The 18,015-nt window shown below is 34.6% G+C and overlaps 3 protein-coding genes across 4 annotated transcripts; 2 read left to right on the forward strand and 1 right to left on the reverse strand.

Annotated features, from left to right (window-relative positions):
* The first annotated feature begins 3,210 nt into the window (after positions 1-3,210).
* LOC105134099 (DNA-directed RNA polymerases IV and V subunit 2-like) lies at positions 3,211-11,390 on the forward strand. Its single transcript, XM_011038380.1, has 8 exons — positions 3,211-3,447; positions 4,241-4,711; positions 5,376-5,588; positions 6,065-6,948; positions 7,707-7,998; positions 8,660-9,610; positions 10,006-10,277; positions 10,575-11,390. The coding sequence occupies exons 2-8, from the start codon at positions 4,253-4,255 to the stop codon at positions 11,074-11,076; spliced, it is 3,573 nt and encodes a 1,190-aa protein (XP_011036682.1). The 5' UTR covers positions 3,211-3,447; positions 4,241-4,252; the 3' UTR covers positions 11,077-11,390.
* A 571-nt stretch (positions 11,391-11,961) lies between these two features.
* Positions 11,962-14,539, forward strand: LOC105134101 (probable WRKY transcription factor 32). 2 transcript variants are annotated; one of them, XM_011038381.1, is made up of 5 exons: positions 11,962-12,226; positions 12,749-13,419; positions 13,511-13,612; positions 13,696-13,854; positions 14,071-14,539. In XM_011038381.1, exons 1-5 carry the CDS (start codon positions 12,107-12,109, stop codon positions 14,423-14,425), a joined length of 1,407 nt encoding a protein of 468 aa, XP_011036683.1. In that variant the 5' UTR covers positions 11,962-12,106; the 3' UTR covers positions 14,426-14,539. The 2 variants fall into 2 exon arrangements, with proteins under 2 accessions (XP_011036683.1, XP_011036684.1); XM_011038382.1 differs by having other exon boundaries at positions 14,083-14,539.
* A 258-nt stretch (positions 14,540-14,797) lies between these two features.
* On the reverse strand, positions 14,798-16,576 carry DIM1B (Ribosomal RNA adenine dimethylase family protein). The gene is made up of 2 exons (XM_011038383.1): positions 16,047-16,576; positions 14,798-15,717 (listed from the first exon to the last, which is right to left on the reverse strand). The coding sequence occupies exons 1-2, from the start codon at positions 16,446-16,448 to the stop codon at positions 14,959-14,961; spliced, it is 1,161 nt and encodes a 386-aa protein (XP_011036685.1). The 5' UTR covers positions 16,449-16,576; the 3' UTR covers positions 14,798-14,958.
* Between the last annotated feature and the right edge of the window lie 1,439 nt (positions 16,577-18,015).

Consider the following 18,015-nt stretch of genomic DNA (forward strand, 5'->3'; position numbering starts at 1 on the left):
AAAATATTATTTATTTCATGATGTAATAGTAGTAATTAATTTTATAATATTTAAATTTAAAACTATCAATATATATATATATATATAATTTATTTTATAACCTCAATTTAAAAGATATTGTTAACTAAGTACATTAAATTATTTTTTATTTAATCTCAATTTTAATTACAGTTTTAAACAGATATATATATATAAATATTATACTAATCTCAACTGAAAATATTTTTTATAAAATAATATTTTTAAATTTACAACTATAAAAATTATCACAATATCAAATATACTTTTTTAATTAACTTAATTTTTTATTCTCGGTGAACAGAAGAATAAACCGCAACTAAAATTTGTAAACTCTCTGTCAAAAAGGAGCCGGGGGATTTTGACAAAAGGCATGTAAAAGGAAAGAGCATTTTGTGTGGAAAGACTAGAAGTTTTCATACAAATCATGTCAGAATTGTCTTTTAAACTAATTTTAATTTATTTAAAATAAAAGGACATCTATTTACAAATATATGCTTAAATTAATGTTACTATGTTTTGGAAGACCACACCTTTTTATTCGTTACATGTGACTTTTCATTCATTCTAATGTAAAAACTATATATCCCTCTAGATGCAAAAAAATAAAATAAAATAATTTAGACATGGAAATGGAGGTAACATCCCAAACTTGCCAATATGTATAATGGCATTTAACACAAATGTATAAATCCATCATGGTCTATAGTTTATCCCCCAATGTATTTTTATTGTCTAGATGAGAAATTCTTGAAGAGGATAACTTTTTTCGCCAACTTGTATTGTTTGAAATTATGGCTGTAAGTAAAGTTTATTTATAATCATAAATGTTATTGTTTGATATTATAATAAAAGTAATTTTTTACTAGTAGAATTCACTATCAACTTTGTGGCTATGCCATAAGTTTATAAAAAGTAGTTCTTTGTTATTTTCTATGGAGAAAACTCATAAACAATAGAGTTATGTTCAACTATTCACGTGAATAATAAGGATATTTTTTATTATTTTAGTTAGATCAAGTCTGATTCAAAGCTAAAAATACATTAAATCAGGTCTGACCAAGTAAAATAAAAAAATATTTTTTTTATTTTTAATTATATTTTATTTTAAAAAATAATGTTAAATATTATTTAATGACGCTACATAAATTAAATGGAGATCGCTTGATATCACAATCTTAATTTTGTTCCTAATTATATTTTACCTGATATTATTGCGCTTTAAAAAATTTGTGAAAACTGTAATTATTATCGGATATATTTTCATACATAATGAAATTATAGATAGTTTAATTGACAATAAAATTTTTTTATATATAAAGTATTATTTATTTTATGATGTAATGACAATAGTTAAATCTAAAATATTTAAATTAAAAATCATCAATGTTAATATATATATTTTTAAAAATTATTTTATAACCTCAATTTCAAAAGTATTTTTAACTAAATACATTAAACTAATTTTTATTCAACTACAATTTCAACTAAACATATATTTTTCCAAATCAACCTCTATTAAAAATATTTTTTATAAAATATTTTTTTTTTAAATCATATCTATAATATCTATCTCATTACCTAACACTATTCAAGATCATAAACTTTTTTCTTTCTTTTTTTTCTTTTTGGCCAAGGCTATTAGCATGCCGAAGACTATTGTCTTCCGTTGACCTCTTAGGGGATGATTTACCTCTGTATTCAATTTGGCTCACACGTTCAAGTTTTCTGTGCACGTCTACACGAATTTAATCACTTGAGCTACAATTTGGAAATATGGTAATTTAAGAATTCCTGAATTGCCACATTTCTTTTATTTATAAATATATGTTAAAGCTTATTTTGCAATTAAGTAAAATAAAATAAAATTATTTAGAAACTGAATTTCTTGATATATAATTAAAAAAATATTATTTGTAAATATAGTTTGAAGATTTTTTTTACAAAACCGAGCCACACTTAAAAAAATCAAGTCAAATTAAAATAAAATCCATTAAAAATTATAAAAATAACCTTACAAAATAATATAATTCTTGATTTGTAATATAAAATAACCAAATTAAACCGAAACTAAACTAAATTGAAATTAATTAATTTAAATTAATTTTGATTTAAAAAATTTAATTTAATTATGTTTTAATAAAAATAAAACCGAAACAAAAATAATAACCATGAAAACTTAGGAAACTTGGAAATATGATAATTTAAGAATTCCTGAACTGCCACATTTCTTTTATTTATATGTTAAAGCTTATTTTGCAATTAAGTAAAACAAACTTCAATTATTTTGAAACCAAATTTCTTGATATATAATTAAAAAAATATTATTTATAAATATAGTTTGAAAATTATTTGAGTAATTATTTTTTTCAAATAAATAATTGTTTTTTCAAACTAACCAAATGCAAAGAGTAAAAATAAAATAAAATGATTGGAAAGAATAACTAAGTATTTTAAGGTGTGCTTATTTGTTTGCTACCCGTGTTTTAAATTGTGATTTGATAAAAAAAAGTTAATTTTTAAGATTTTTAAACAATTAATTATAATTTAATTTATCTATTTAAGAAGTGTTTGAAAATATAATAATAATAATAATAATAATTTAAAATATTTTTTATTTAAAAATATATTTAAAAATTATAATTTTGGAAATGTAATCAATCACATGATAAATGATGATACTGAACAAATACATCACACGTCCACTGGAATAAATATATTTAATATTATTATGTAGAGCATTTTTTAAATATATATTTTTTAATTTTTCACATAGATATATCAAAATTATAAAAAAATTAAAAAAATAAATATACTGAACAAAGTTTTAAGATTAAATTAAAACAATTTTTATCCATTAATCTGACAACCCTAAATTAAAGCATTTTTTTTTATCTTTTCATGACCAGTCCAAAAGCTGAAATTAACAAAAATAAAAAATCCAGAAAAAAACTTATTTTCACATTTCTACCCCTATCTTCCACTCTTTTGCCACGAACCAAATACGGCATTACCAAGACAAATACTCTCATCACAATATGGGTACATGCGTCTTTTACTAAATCTGACTCGTTCCTCCCGAATTGGTACTCGCAAACTAAATGACAATATTGCCCCTCTTCAAACCAAGAGCATTTTTGGCACAACGCTCTATGATCATTTTGATATAAAATGTTTTAAAAAAAGTTCTTTAAAAAAATTACTCTATGAACACACCAAAAACAATCAGGCGCACCCGACAGGGCACCCCGACAATTTCATGAAGGAATCATTTTTCTCTGTGAAGTCACTCACAGAGAGCTTTGTTTGTTCAAAACTCAAAAACCCTTAAAAATTTCTACACTGGCATTGTGTAGAGGAGATATTTTTACTCATTTCAAGGCCAAAAGGTTCAAACTTTGATCAAGAAGGAGGGTTTTTAGGTTTAATGTAAGTTTTTTTCCCCTCTCTATTTTTAATGCCTTCTGTTTCCTATTTTGGGCTTGTTTTGTTAAAACTGGTTATAGCTTGTATGGGGCCTTGTTGTGTCTCTGATCAGTAAAGGTGTTTACTTTTCTTTTTTTACACATTTTAGTGGAAATATAATGGCTTTTATGACAGTCCCGTTGTGTTAGGGAAAAGCCCAGATGGTTAAGATTGTTTTGTAGTAGTTTTTGTGTTTCTGCTTTTGGAAGGGAAAAAATTACTGTGAGAGAGAAAAAACGGGGGCCTTTTCTTGCATATATATGATGACATGGTTATATTGTTGAATTTTTTTTTGGGTTTTTGTTAAAAAGTTTTGTTTTTTTTTTTAATGTAATAAAAGTTTGCGCTTTTTTTTTCACATTTCTTTTTTGTCGTTGATTACGGTTCTAATGAACGATATGTTTTAAGGTGTTTTGAAGGAAGTCGGAATGATCGAATAGTTTATCGTTTGGAATCCAGAGTGAACCCCAAATGCTTAGCATTTGTTGTAGAGGAAAATGTGTATTTGTGGAGGAAATGTTGATGCTGCTTGGGCACTTGGGCATGATGACTTGTTGGGTTTTAGTACTTGTGATGTTCTGAGGACATTCTTAATAAAAGCAGGAAATGGTTGTCATATCTGTTGTTTAATGAGCCTTGAAAACTTAAGATGTTTTCACTGACATGTTCCATGCTGCTTCCACTTCCATTTGGGTTAATTCATCGCAGTTGTGATCACACCTTTGGCACTGATGTTCTGTCTTTCGTTTATTCTCAGATTTTGAATTAGATGGGTGCATCATCAGATTACATGGAGGATGTGGGTCCGAGTAGTAAGGTTGCAGTTGATGATATGGATATGGATGGGGATTTGATGGACACAGCTAACTTAAATGAATTGGGGAAAGAAACTTTGCAAAGTTTCTGTAAGAAGGCAGCGTCTTTGTTTTTTGAAGAGTATGGTCTTATCAGTCACCAAATCAACTCATATAATGCTTTCATCAACAGTGGACTCCAGAGGGTCTTTGATTCATTTGGTGAGGTTGCTGTTGAGCCTGGATATGACTCATCTAAGCAGAAGGATGGTGAATGGAAACGTGCATCAGTTAGGTTGGGAAAGGTCACCCTTGATCGACCAAGTTTTTGGGGTGGTACTTCAAGTGATGCTGAGCATAATATGTTTCCCAGACATGCCAGACTTCAGAATATGACATATTCAGCTAGAATGAAAATTCATGCCAATGTTCAGGTACATAATTCTATCTAACAGTTCTGTTTTTTATTGGTGATAGCAGTTTGACGTTATACCATCTGTATTGTATTTGATAGGGTAATTCTTGGTACTGTAACGCCAAACTCTTTAGTTGAAAGGTTATGATTTTCCCTGAAGTAGCAAATTTTAGAGTTGATCTCTGGTTTTCTTTCATGATATATCTTAATTGCTATATTACTGTCATATTGATAATTTCATGACTCTTAGAATTCTTAATCACATTTCAAAAACTTGTGCTGTTGGGCAAGTGCCTTGATGTTCCCAGGACTGTTTTAAGCTTGATTTAGTTCTAATAACTCTATAGTTGACTTGAAGATGCTGATTATCAGAATTTCAATTTTCAAGTGTCTTCTGCTTTTAATTAATTCCTTTTTTTGTAATTATTTTTTGTTTGTTTGTTTGCGGATACACCAATTGACTTTAAATATGTGGACTCTCATTTACTTGAGAAGAAAAAAAGAACTGCACTGTCATCTATCCATATGCACCAATTTTTGCAATCATAGTGTTTTCATTCTGTTCAATTCTTTTAAGGCAAGATTGTTTCAGCTAAAACTATGAAGATGCCATAAATTGTTGGATACTTTCTCTGCCTTTATAAGTTTTTTAATCTCCTATATTTTTTCTGCAATTATGTCAGGTATACACACAATCTGTTGGTAGAAGTGACAAGTTCAAAACAGGGATAGACAAAGTTGTTCAAAAGAATGTTGTACATACTGAAAACAGGGAAATCATTATTGGAAGGATCCCTGTTATGGTGAAGTCTGACCTTTGCTGGCTGACAGCAGTTGAAAAGGGGGATTGCGATTTTGATCATGGAGGCTATTTTTTGATCAAAGGTGCAGAGAAGGTGCGTTTGAAGTTTTCTGTTTAGTTTTCTTTTCCTCTGTACTTTCAGTTCCTAATGATGTCTAAGCTTGTATTTTCTGTAATTGAACATATGCTTGTTATTGATTGTTTGGATGGTTTGATTATCAACTACAACCAGAACCAATATGTTCCCATCTCTTCATTTGTGCAGCTTGTAATGCAAAACAGCTGAACTTTTAGTGAAAAGTGATTTATAAGTTTGTCAGTGATTTGGACTGAGAGACCTTGTCACGTGTTTGCTGTTTCAATGTTATTCCTTATCTCTCTGAGGTTGGGAAGCAAGCCCTGGCACCAGGACTTATTATATCATTCTATTGGTTTCCTGTTTTTTTTTTTCATTTGCACATGCTCTCTCTCTCTCTCTCTCTCTAGTTAACATTTATTGAATGTGCTTTTGTTGATTGTCTTAGTTAATTCTACCAAAATATTTATCGTGTTTGTTTCAATTTACTGCAGGTGTTCATTGCACAAGAGCAAATTTGTATGAAGAGACTTTGGATTTCAAATAGTCAGGGCTGGACCGTTTCATACAAATCTGAAGTTAAGAGGAACAGGTTGATTGTTAGATTAGTGGAGCTCTCTAAATTAGAATACATTAAAGGAGAAAAGAAAGGCCTCTGTGTATACTTCTTGTCGACAGAGATCCCTTTATGGATATTGTTTTTTGCCCTTGGTGTAAGGTCTGACAAAGAAGTGATAGATTTGATTGATTATGCCAGCAATGATGCCAGCATTGTGAATATATTCTTTGCCTCAATTCATGATGCTGATGAGAAATGCGAGCATTTTCGTAGGGAGGACAGAGCACTTGATTATGTGGATAAACTATTAAAAAAGACAAGATTCCCACCAAAAGAATCTATTGAAGATGCCATTAGTGCATATCTGTTTCCCAGGCTTAATAGCCGTGGGCACAAGGCTCGTTTTCTTGGATACATGGTGAAGTGTCTTTTGGAGGCCTATACTGGCCACAGGAAATGTGACAATAGGGATAGTTTTAGAAACAAGAGGTTTGAGTTGGCTAGCGAGTTGCTTGAACGAGAGCTCAAAGTGCATGTTTCACATGCACTCAGGCGCATGACCAAGGCTTTGCAGAGAGACCTATATGGAGACCGTGATGTGCATCCAATTGAACACTATTTGGATGCTTCAATAGTGACCAATGGTTTGACGAGAGCATTCTCAACTGGGGCATGGTGCCATCCTTTCAAGTGGATGGAAAGGGTTTCCGGAGTTGTGGGAAATCTTGGGCGTGCAAATCCATTGCAAACAATGATAGATCTGCGGAAAACAAGGCAGCAAGTTCTGTACACTGGAAAGGTTGGAGATGCCAGATACCCGTAAGTTATTCATATTTTATGAACCGGTTCTTGTTTCTGTGCATCTTGCCATTCAGGTGCGTCAACTTTACAACTGGAACTAAGTTCTGCTCCTCGATTGGTTAAGATGTGTTAATGGATTATTGTGCTAAACTGTCTTGATGACATGGTTGCTATAGCAGCTTGTGTTATGTCGATATGTCCTGATCTTGTTTTTCTTATTTATTCTTAGCAACATATAACCTGTAGGAAATCTTGAAATCCTTGATTTTAGGAAGGAAACTGATCAACAAGCAATCGGTTCACTTGTTGCTTAATCTATTCATTTTTTATTAGTGGAAGTTTTTATGAGCTATTATGATGGAATGAGTTTGGGTTCTTGCAGAATCTGACATCAAACAGCATGGATTTTCTTAATTCATTTTGTTGCTTTCTAAATTTGAAATGGCGGGCTAATTAGAAATCCAAAATGCAGGGTTATATTTTAGCTGCAAGTGAGAGCATAAGCATTTTGTTTGTAGACGAGCGTGTGATCTCAAAAACTGATGCTGTGTTTGTTAACAAGTTGAAATTTCTCATTTTTGGTTTAAAATGTCCACCTGCCTTTTCTAAGAATATTAATGATTATAAACTGTATCCTTCCTAGGATTGAATTATATGATTACGTGTGCTCTAATTCATGCATATTTGATCATTCAAGAAATTTTATCCTTTGTGCTTGTTGGATGCTCCAGTGTTAGTGGTTGTTATGTTTTTGTAACATAATTTTTTGGTTGCAGCCACCCTTCTCATTGGGGTAGAGTTTGCTTTCTCTCTACTCCAGATGGTGAAAACTGTGGCCTTGTAAAAAACTTGGCTGTCACTGGAGTTGTCAGTACCAATATATCAGAATCTCTAGTTGATAAATTGTTTGGTAGTGGGATGGAGAAACTGGTTGATGATACTTACACTAAACTGGATGGGAAGCATAAGGTGTTTCTAAATGGCGAATGGGTTGGAGTCTGCGAAGATTCTTGTTTGTTTGTTGGTGAGCTAAGAAGCATGCGACGCAGGAGAGAATTGCCCTATCAGGTTGTCTCACTTATAATTTATGATTTATTTCCAAATTTCTAGCAAATGAAGTTTATGCATACCATCAATTTGCTGCTACTGTTGAGACCAAAAATTTGATCAAAGGTGTCAAAAAATGAAATATATGATGACTCATAGTTTGTTTCTTTATAACGACTGCCTTGAGAAGTTGCTGTAACAAACTTGTTTATATATGCAATTTGTGATATTCATGTTTGACCCTACAATGTCCCTAAGTTTCATTATATACTAGAGGGAAGCTTGTAAAAAGAAGTTGATGATTTTATTGAAAACCTTTAAAATGAACAATTTGTTACAATTGTCCAAGTTATAAACCATCAGAAGAGTGATCATGCAGGCCTCATCCAGACCAAGTGTTAGAAAATGTTGATGTTAGGTGGTCAACACATGATTTCTTCATTATTTTTACCTCTTAAGGAATCAGTTCACTTCTAGAAAATGCTTGGATGCATGTCTGAATTGTTGTCACCTTATCTCTCTTGTTTTGCCCCTTTCATACTTTTCCTTTTTATGATGAAGTATTCGGCATTTGTAGATTTTACTCTCCTTTATCCTTTAAATGGATGGTTGTGGGGACTTCCTTGATCTGATTTATTTTTGTTGCCTTCCTAACATCTTCAGTAATGGTTTTCTCATGTAGGTGGAAATCAAAAGGGATGAACAACAGAGAGAAGTACGCATATTTTCTGATGCTGGAAGGATCTTACGCCCTCTTTTAGTTGTTGAGAACTTGGATAAAATAAAAGCATTTAAAGGGGGAAATTACATCTTCACTTCTCTTCTGGACAAGGGGATTATTGAGTTTATTGGAACAGAAGAGGAAGAGGACTGTTGTACTGCATGGGGCATCAAATTTCTTTTAGCTGATATTGAGGGGAAGCAACCTATGAAGTATACACACTGTGAACTTGACATGTCCTTTTTATTAGGTTTGAGTTGTGGAATTATTCCCTTTGCCAATCATGACCATGCACGAAGGGTCCTGTACCAAGCTCAAAAACATTCTCAACAGGCTATTGGATTTTCCACAACAAATCCCAACATCAGAGTTGACACCTTGTCTCACCAATTGCATTACCCCCAAAGGCCTCTATTTCGGACAATGATTTCTGATTGTCTCGGTAAACCTGGATACCCACTTGGTCATAATGCAGTACTGCCAAAGCCAGAGTTGTTTAATGGTCAGAATGCTATAGTTGCAGTTAATGTTCATCTGGGTTACAACCAAGAGGATTCGTTGGTAATGAATCGTGCTTCTTTAGAGCGTGGTATGTTCCGCTCTGAGCACATTAGAAGCTACAAGGCGGAGGTGGACAACAAGGAGCTAACTGACAAGAGGCGGAAGTCAGAGGATTCTATTACTTTTGGGAAAATACAAAGTAAAATTGGACGGGTTGACAGCCTTGACGATGATGGATTTCCTTTTATTGGTGCTAATATGCAAAGTGGTGATATTGTGATAGGGAAGTGTGCAGAATCTGGGGCAGATCATAGTGTAAAATTGAAGCACACGGAAAGGGGCATGGTTCAGAAAGTGGTATTGTCATCTAATGATGAGGGAAAGAATTTTGCTGTGGTGTCTTTGAGACAGGTACATAAAAAAAGTTTTAGTAACATAAAGACAGTTCTGTTTGTGTTTGCATGCAAGTGCAGTTTCTGCACGGCTACCTATATGCTCACACATGCATGTCCCACTGGTAGAAAATGTAAGGTCTCGTGATGTGATGTGAAACAAATGTAGCATGCGAAGAGCTCCCAATGGTGTTTGAATTTTCCTTCCTCTAGACCTATTTTATGGAATTTATAGTTAGCGGATGCTTCTGGGGTTGGTTTTCCTTGGGTGTACGCCCTTTGTCCTTTTGAACCAAATGTACATGTGTGTTAGTGGGTGTGTTATGCATATTATTGATGTTCTTTTGCTTGGTTGTATTACGTTCTTAAATTGCATTTCCTGTCACATTTGATGTTCTTGAATTGCTGTTGCAGGTTCGATCTCCTTGTCTTGGAGACAAGTTCTCAAGCATGCATGGGCAAAAGGGTGTTCTGGGCTTCTTGGAGTCTCAGGAGAACTTCCCTTTCACAATTCAAGGAGTTGTTCCTGATATTGTAATAAACCCACATGCATTTCCGTCACGACAAACTCCTGGTCAACTATTAGAGGCTGCTTTAGGAAAGGGAATTGCCTGTGGTGGCTCAAAGAGATACGCTACCCCTTTCTCCACTCTCTCGGTTGATGACATCATAGACCAGCTTCACAGGTGACGTTGCATTCACAGACACCACTCTTTGCTCTGTAATTGAGCCATTTGTAAATGTTGATGCATAATTTCTTTCAACTTCCATTTTATCCGAGAATGCTTTAGAATTAAAAAATAAAAGTCAATGCTGTCTCATTCTCGGTGGTTTGGTGTACCAGACTACACTTTCCAGGCACATGTCATTGTCAAATTTCATGCTGTTGTCTATTTCAAGTTCCTGTCCTCTCCTTCTGTTCATGATCTTGTTTTTGTTTTCAAGTTATTCTGAGAGCGACATCTGTTGAATATGTACAACAGGGCTAAATTTTCAAGATGGGGAAATGAAAGAGTCTACAATGGTCGAACTGGTGAAATGGTTCGTTCTCTCATATTTATGGGACCAACATTCTATCAGCGGCTGGTCCACATGGCTGAAGACAAAGTAAAATTTCGCAACACTGGACCAGTACACCCGCTTACAAGACAGCCAGTTGCAGACCGTAAGCGTTTTGGTGGTATCAAGTTCGGTGAGATGGAGCGTGACTGCCTCATAGCTCATGGTGCATCTGCAAACCTGCACGAACGCCTTTTTACTCTCAGTGACTCCTCTGAAATGCATATCTGCCAGAAATGCAAAAATGTGGCCAACGTGATCCAACGGGCTGTGCCTGGTGGCCGCAAGATTAGGGGTCCCTATTGCCGGGTTTGTGAGTCTGTTGATGACCTTATTAAGGTTAGTGTACCTTATGGGGCGAAGTTGTTGTGCCAGGAGCTTTTCAGCATGGGCATAAGTTTGAAATTTGATACCAGGGTTTCTTGAGCTCTTATTTTGGTTGTTCTTCCGGTTGCCTTCATGTTTATGGAAAGTTTCAAACTTGTAGGATATGTTTCTCAAAGTCATGTTCCCTGAATCTGTGTATGGTATTGTCAAGGACTACAGGGATGGTATGGATTGATCAGTTCATATACAAGTAGTAAGCCAGGTTCTTTTATCTAGTGATGGCAAGTTACAATGTTTTCCCCTTTCGGGGACCATTTATCATTTAGGCTCTAATCATGAAATGATGGACTAGGAGCTTAAACTCGGGATCCATATTTTGAATCATGAATGGTATAGCCTGCAAATCTTGAAACGTATTTGAGACTCTTTAGCCGAACCTTCATCGTTCCCCTGCATCTGTGGAAGTTTCATTAATGCTCTCGACCTAAACATTTTCTTTTTTGAGTTTTTAATTCGAATAAAGCCATATTACCTAAAATCCAGAAAAAAAAATAGTAAGAAATTTTCTCCTTGTAGCATGACTGCAATGAAGTGGTGGGATTCGAACCAGTGTGGTTGTATGACAAAACCTATCTTTACAAATCTACTAGGATGGTCATCTAAGCCATTATCAAACGAAAAATCATGTCCTCGCGGTTTGATCCTAACGAGTTTATAGTATTTTAACATGTTATCGCTCCATTCATCATCGCAGAAATCATGTGGATAGATGACATGTTAGTCTACCAGGGCAAAACCTTCCCTGTCCTTGTGTGGTATTATTTTAAGAAACAAGTGAAAAAGAAATTGATTCAAAATTACAAGTTGGAAGAATGAATGAATAATTAACAAATAGAGCTATCTAGCAAAGTCATGGTCAAAACCCTAAAGTGGAAGTCAAATACAAAACCGCCTCGTCAGGTCAACATGAGTCAAAAAGGAAACAAAAAGCACAGATGTTCCCTCTCCCCCTGTGTAACCAAATCGTAGACCCCTGTTTTAGGCATACAAAACTCTCCTGTCTTTCATTTTTGTTTTGTTTCTGTCAAACACTCTCACATTTTAATATAAACGACTACATCAAAGAACCATGCAAGAACAGAACAAAGATCCTAAAGAAGATTCTAATATTGGCTTTAACTGTGATTGCTCTTCTTTTTCCCCGTCACTCAAAAAAGTTATTTCCAATTCACCAGTTCTTGGATTTCAGGTTCTTCTACATTGTCTTTTACGATTTTCATACGCTTAATGTGTTTTATCAACTTCTATGTGTATAGATGAACTCATTTGGCTGTTGTTTGTTATTTGTGTTGTGGTTTTTTTTTTTAATGATTGAAATTCTTGTGTAGTTTCTAATCAAGAATTTGTTTTTCTCTTTGAAAGTTGGTATACTGGGTTGTTTTCTATGTTGGGTTTATTGTTTTTTTATTTTTATGTACGAAATTGTTGAGTTTGCAGGGAAACATTGATTAGTAAGAAGGGGGGCTGTTTTGAAGTGTGGTCAAATGATGAGGCTTTCTGTTTAGTTTAGTTTATTTTGGAATGATTATGTTGGTTTGTTGATAACGCCTTTATAATGATCATTGATAATTACTATTAATATAGATTATAGAGAATCCATCAGAGAAAAATTTAAGTATGTTGCTTGCCCAAATCGCAAAAAGCTTGATGCGAGTTTTGTTTGCTTTTTAATGTTTATACAGTCAATTATATAAGAATAATTGATTTGTAGGGGGGGAATGAGATGTTCCAGCAGGATGCTTGTGCGGTTACAAAACCTGAAGCAGACCGGGTACAGTTAGAAGAACATCAAGCTGAATGTGCAAATACTTCTAGTGAAGTATTGTCACTTACACCAGCTGTAATATCTGTCCCATATCCAGCATCTGTACCACAAAAGCCACGGTCAATGCGTGCACTTGGGCTAGTAATAAACCAGCAAAATTCTGACTGTGAGACCAGACATCCACACGTTGTGGAATCACCCCCTGCTGATGGCTATAACTGGAGGAAGTATGGCCGGAAGCTGGTGAAGGGTTCTAAAAATTTGAGAAGCTACTATAGATGTGTCTATTCTAGTTGCTGTGCTAAGAAGAAGGTTCAACATTGTGATCAATCTGGTCGTGTCATTGATGTTGTTTATATAGGTGACCACCATCATGATCCTCCTCAAAAGAAACGCATCAGGGTTGTATCATCTGCTAAGCATGCCATAGGCAGTCAAGTTGTAGATCCTTCGGTTCAGAAGTTAGTTGGGTTGGATATTTCTGTCTGTTCAGCTGATGGCAGACATTCATCTCTGCATGTGCCTGAATCAGAACAACAGAGTTCAAGCATTTCAAATGGAAATACTGGAGCTAGGATTAAAGACAAAAGTGATGATGAGACAGAGTCAAAACGATGGCAAGTTATTTGAGTAACATGATAGTTTAAAATGACTTTGATGTTTTATTTTGCTAATCTTGTCGCTTTCATCACGAATACCATTTTACAGCTCTGGTTCAAGTGCAGTGGGACCCCAACAAAATGGCTCCTGTGGGATTGCCAGCACTGAGGTTCAGGAGAAACATGGTGCTGAATCAGGACTGAAAATAAGGTATGTCCTTTGCGGAATTTGGTTCTCAAACCTTAGATTTTAGTTTTGAGTTTTCTAATTCAATTCAATTGGTCAACAAGCAGGATTAAAGAAAGAAGTGCACCATGTTTAGTTCCTGTCTTGAAAACTATGAAGGAGCCTGAAATCATTATACACACTGTTTCTGATGAAGGAAGCTCAAATGATGGCTATCGATGGCGCAAGTATGGTCAGAAAATGTTGAAGGGGAATTCATTAGTAAGGTAGAATTTGCACTTCTTTTGCTTATGTGGGCATAAATAGCATAGGACTTCGTGTGTTATCATTTCTTTTTCCAATCTCCACATGCATGGCCACGAGAAAACTTTTCCCAGCCAATCTAAGTTTGCCCAATCAAGATTTTCTCAAATTACTTTTATGTGGATCCCTTATCTTCGGTATCTTCTTTGAACCTTATCAATCCCTTGGTGAAATGTTAGGAGCTATTACAGATGCTCATCTTCAGCATGCCCTGCTCATAAGCATGTTGAGAGGGCCACAGATGATGCCACATCCACCACAGTAACATATGAAGGGAAACATGACCATGATATGCCAGCACCTAAGAAAAGACAATGTTCAGAAAGTCGGCTTATTTCCCCAACTGCTTCCACAGATGATGCCCGCTGCAAGAAAAACAGAAACTTATCTAGTAAAAAGCCCTCGAGCAGGTGCTCAGTAGACGGTGGTGAAGTTGATTTGATGGGTGAGAAGATATCGAAGCTTGGAGGTGAGCAGGCATTAGAATCAGCTCAAACCCTTCTTAGCATTGGAATTGATCTCAGGCCTCGCTAAGGAACAAAATTTTGTAGTGGTTGATGCAAATTATAGTATTATCAGGTTGTTTTTCATGGAAATTATATTAACTCTCTCATTTCGAGTTTCAATGAAATTTCATAAGTTCCAATCTCTTATCTTTTTTTATTTCTGAACGCACTTAATTTTTTTTTTTTTTTTTCACTTCGATGCCCCATTATGGGATTATTTTATTTTTCACTTCGATGCCCCATTATGGGATTGTATATCAGAACATGCCATGAATCTTGGAGAGATCAAGTCTGAATCATGGGAATTGAAAAGGTCAGCCGAAGGGTTCTTCAGCTTTATTAGTGTCACAATCTGAAACCACCATACGGGTTTCATGAATTGGCAATAGTATGGTCATTATTAAGCTGGCGTAACTAGTTGACCCAAATCAACCCTCTTAGCAGGGGGGCGATACAAGCCTGATTTTTTTTTCAACAAAAGGAAAAGCACAAAGTAGAACTTAACAAGAGTGGTTCAAAAGCAAGCATCGAGAAGAGCAGGACAGTAATAAGTAACTATTATCAACTGTAAGCAGCGGCAAATGCTACATCATCTACATTCCTTGGCTTTGTTTGCTCATGAAAGTATATTCCAGATTGATTGAGCATGGAAAGTAAGTACAGTAACTCCTCATTACACAGCTTTGAAGGTCTCTTATCTTCAAAACTACCAGCTTTTAGAACCTCAATGATCTTCTCCTTGAACAAAAGCAACTCTCTATCTGCGCAAGAAGATGAATGGCACTCTTCTCCATCACTCTCCTCCTCATTGTCCCCATCATCATCCGCACAAACATACTGGTTCCTGTTCATTTCTTCTCCATTAGAGCTCGTCAATTTTGATAATCTGAATAGTTCTATCACCTTCTTCTTCTGCTTAAATGTTGCCCCCAAAGTCTTATTCTTCTTCCCAAAACAATGTTTCGTGAATGCCCACCATTCATCAAGATTCACATCAGGAATTCGATCTTTTGGCCGAATGATAACCACAGAAGAGTCAACTTTTGGAACAGGGACAAAATCCCTCTTGCTTACATTCATCACAAACTCCACATCTGCTACCAACTTCACATTCACAGCCAATCTATTAAACTCAGAATCCCCAGGCTTTGCCAACAACCGCCGTGCAAATTCTTTCTGAAGAAGAAGTGTGGCACTTCGAAATGGATTCGCCCCATACACCAATTTAGCCACGAGAGGCGAAGATATCCCATAAGGAATGTTGGCCACAACAAGATCAAATTTGGGAAACTCAGCCTTCAATGCATCCGCTCGAATAACCTGCAAAACCCCATTAAGCCATTCCCCAAAATGTTAAAACTTTAACCATTTCCAAAACAACGACATAAGTTAACAACAGAGAAACCCACCAATCCACTCTCCTAAAGACTACATTTCAATCACTGTAAGTGCACAATAAATTAATACTTAAAAGAAACCCAGCACGCCATTCTCCATAAAGATCAAATCTTTCTCACTGTAAAAGCATAATAAATCAATAACAAAGGAAACCGATAACCCCATTTCCAACAAAATAAAACTTTATTCCTCACAAAACAACAATTTCTTTCAGGTATTTTATCAGACACTTGCATACAAACCAGACTCACACTCAGTTTATCTTCAAATCCATGCTCCTTCACACGTTTATTAAGAACCCCAACCATCCTTTTATCAATTTCAACAGCAACAACCTTCGAAGCAACATCAAGAAGCTTAAGAGTGAGGTTTCCAGTTCCTGGTCCAATTTCAAGGACAGTGTCGGTAGGGTTTATTGAAGAGTTTCTAACAATAGAGTCTAGAATCCTCTGGTTCGTGAGCAAGTGCTGGCCTTTGCCTTTGTACAAGAATAAATCGTCCTGTTGGTTGTCTTCTTTTGTGTTTCTAGTTCTGTATTTATCATTGTAATGATGGTTTGGCTTGGTACGAAGTTGTCGGAGAGAGTTTCGTCTAAGAATGGATTGGATAAGGTAGAATTGGATTAGATTTCCCTTCTTCAACTGTGTATTCATGAAGAAAATCAAAAGGGTTTTTCCTTCCTAGTATCATTTGCAGGCTCTAATGCGCCATGGCAGGTCTCCCGTAAGGCTGCAACTGTTTTTTGCTTCAAGGAGACAACAAGGGTTAAACTATATTATACTCCTGCCCCTATAATTTTCTAATATTATACTTTTAGTTTTGAAAAAAAGTTTTCAAATTATATATTTCTTATATGCAAATTGGTTAATTATGATGAGCTATCTAGAAAGATATATTAAAAATGTAATGTATATTCCAATACAAAATTGGTTCAATTAATTTTTTTTTAAAAAAGTATTAAGGTTAGATCGAGTAATTAATCCTTTTCAATTTTTAATATATAAGCAAGCATAAAAAATTGAAAAGGATTAATTACTTGATCTAATCTTAATACTTTTTTTTTATATATAAAAAAATCTCTAATTGAACCAATTTTGTATTTGAATATATATATATATATATTCAAAAGAATAATGATGAACAAAACATCCTTTAAAGTATAAAAAGTAAACTTGACCTCAATGGGATTTTTCATCTAATCCCAAAGGGTTTTTTTATATATATATTAATATGTCAAACAAAGAATAATTTGATGCATCTGGAGGTGTGTAGGAGGTGTTGGTGCCATTTAGAAGGCGCATACGTCACTCTTCCAATATCCAAACATATCTTTTTGCAATGTTATTGGAAGAGTTGTCCTGTACTTTTTATTGGTGCTACATGTATCTCTAGTGGTGGTAGGATTGTCGTCATTAAACTTTTTTTTTCATTCTTTTCTCTCTCCTCCTCTAAAAATTACATATTGACTCTTTTGGTTGTTAGTATTTCAACTTTATGGCGTGTTTGATTGTAAGAAAGTGAATTCCTGAAATTCACTTTCCTTGTTTTTCCATGTTTGGCAACAATATAAAAAAATAATCAAAGGAAACTGAATTCCAGTCAAACTAAAAATAATAACGTTATCAAAGGAAAGTGTTTTCCTTCTGTTAAAGAAAGGAAAACACTTTCCTTTCGTTCATTTTCTCATACACAGCTCCTTGAGAACTTTTTCTTCAAAAATCGTAGTCTTTTTTTCTTCAAAATCAATTGCAAACTGATCAGGAACAAGAGTATTTTTCTGGATCTAATTTCTTCAGGTATTTTTTTCCTCTTTATTTCCTTTAAATTTTTATCTTCTTCAGGGTAGATCCAAATCTGTAAAAATAATGGCACAAATCTTTGATAAATCTGCTACTACTATTGTCATATTTTTTTCCATAACTCTTCATTATTCTCATCACATTCAACTAATCAAGCAAGCAACCCAAAAAAACACATTTTTTCTGCTATTGTTTTCATGAATCATAATCGACAGCTCACTAACCAAACAAAGAGACAAAACCAAGGAGGAATTGTGAATAGAGAGAGGCAAGACAGTAACCAAACAGAGAGACAAAACCGGGGGGAGGAGAGATAACTGCGAACAAAGGGAGGCAAAACAGGGGGGCGATTTCTGTTAACATGGAGAGGCAACGCGGTGGGGAGGGATCGATTTATATGGGAGGGGGCGGGGAAACGAGA

Source organism: Populus euphratica, unplaced genomic scaffold (genome assembly GCF_000495115.2).
Source record: "Populus euphratica unplaced genomic scaffold, PopEup_1.0 scaffold40.1, whole genome shotgun sequence".
Taxonomy (NCBI): domain Eukaryota; kingdom Viridiplantae; phylum Streptophyta; class Magnoliopsida; order Malpighiales; family Salicaceae; genus Populus; species Populus euphratica.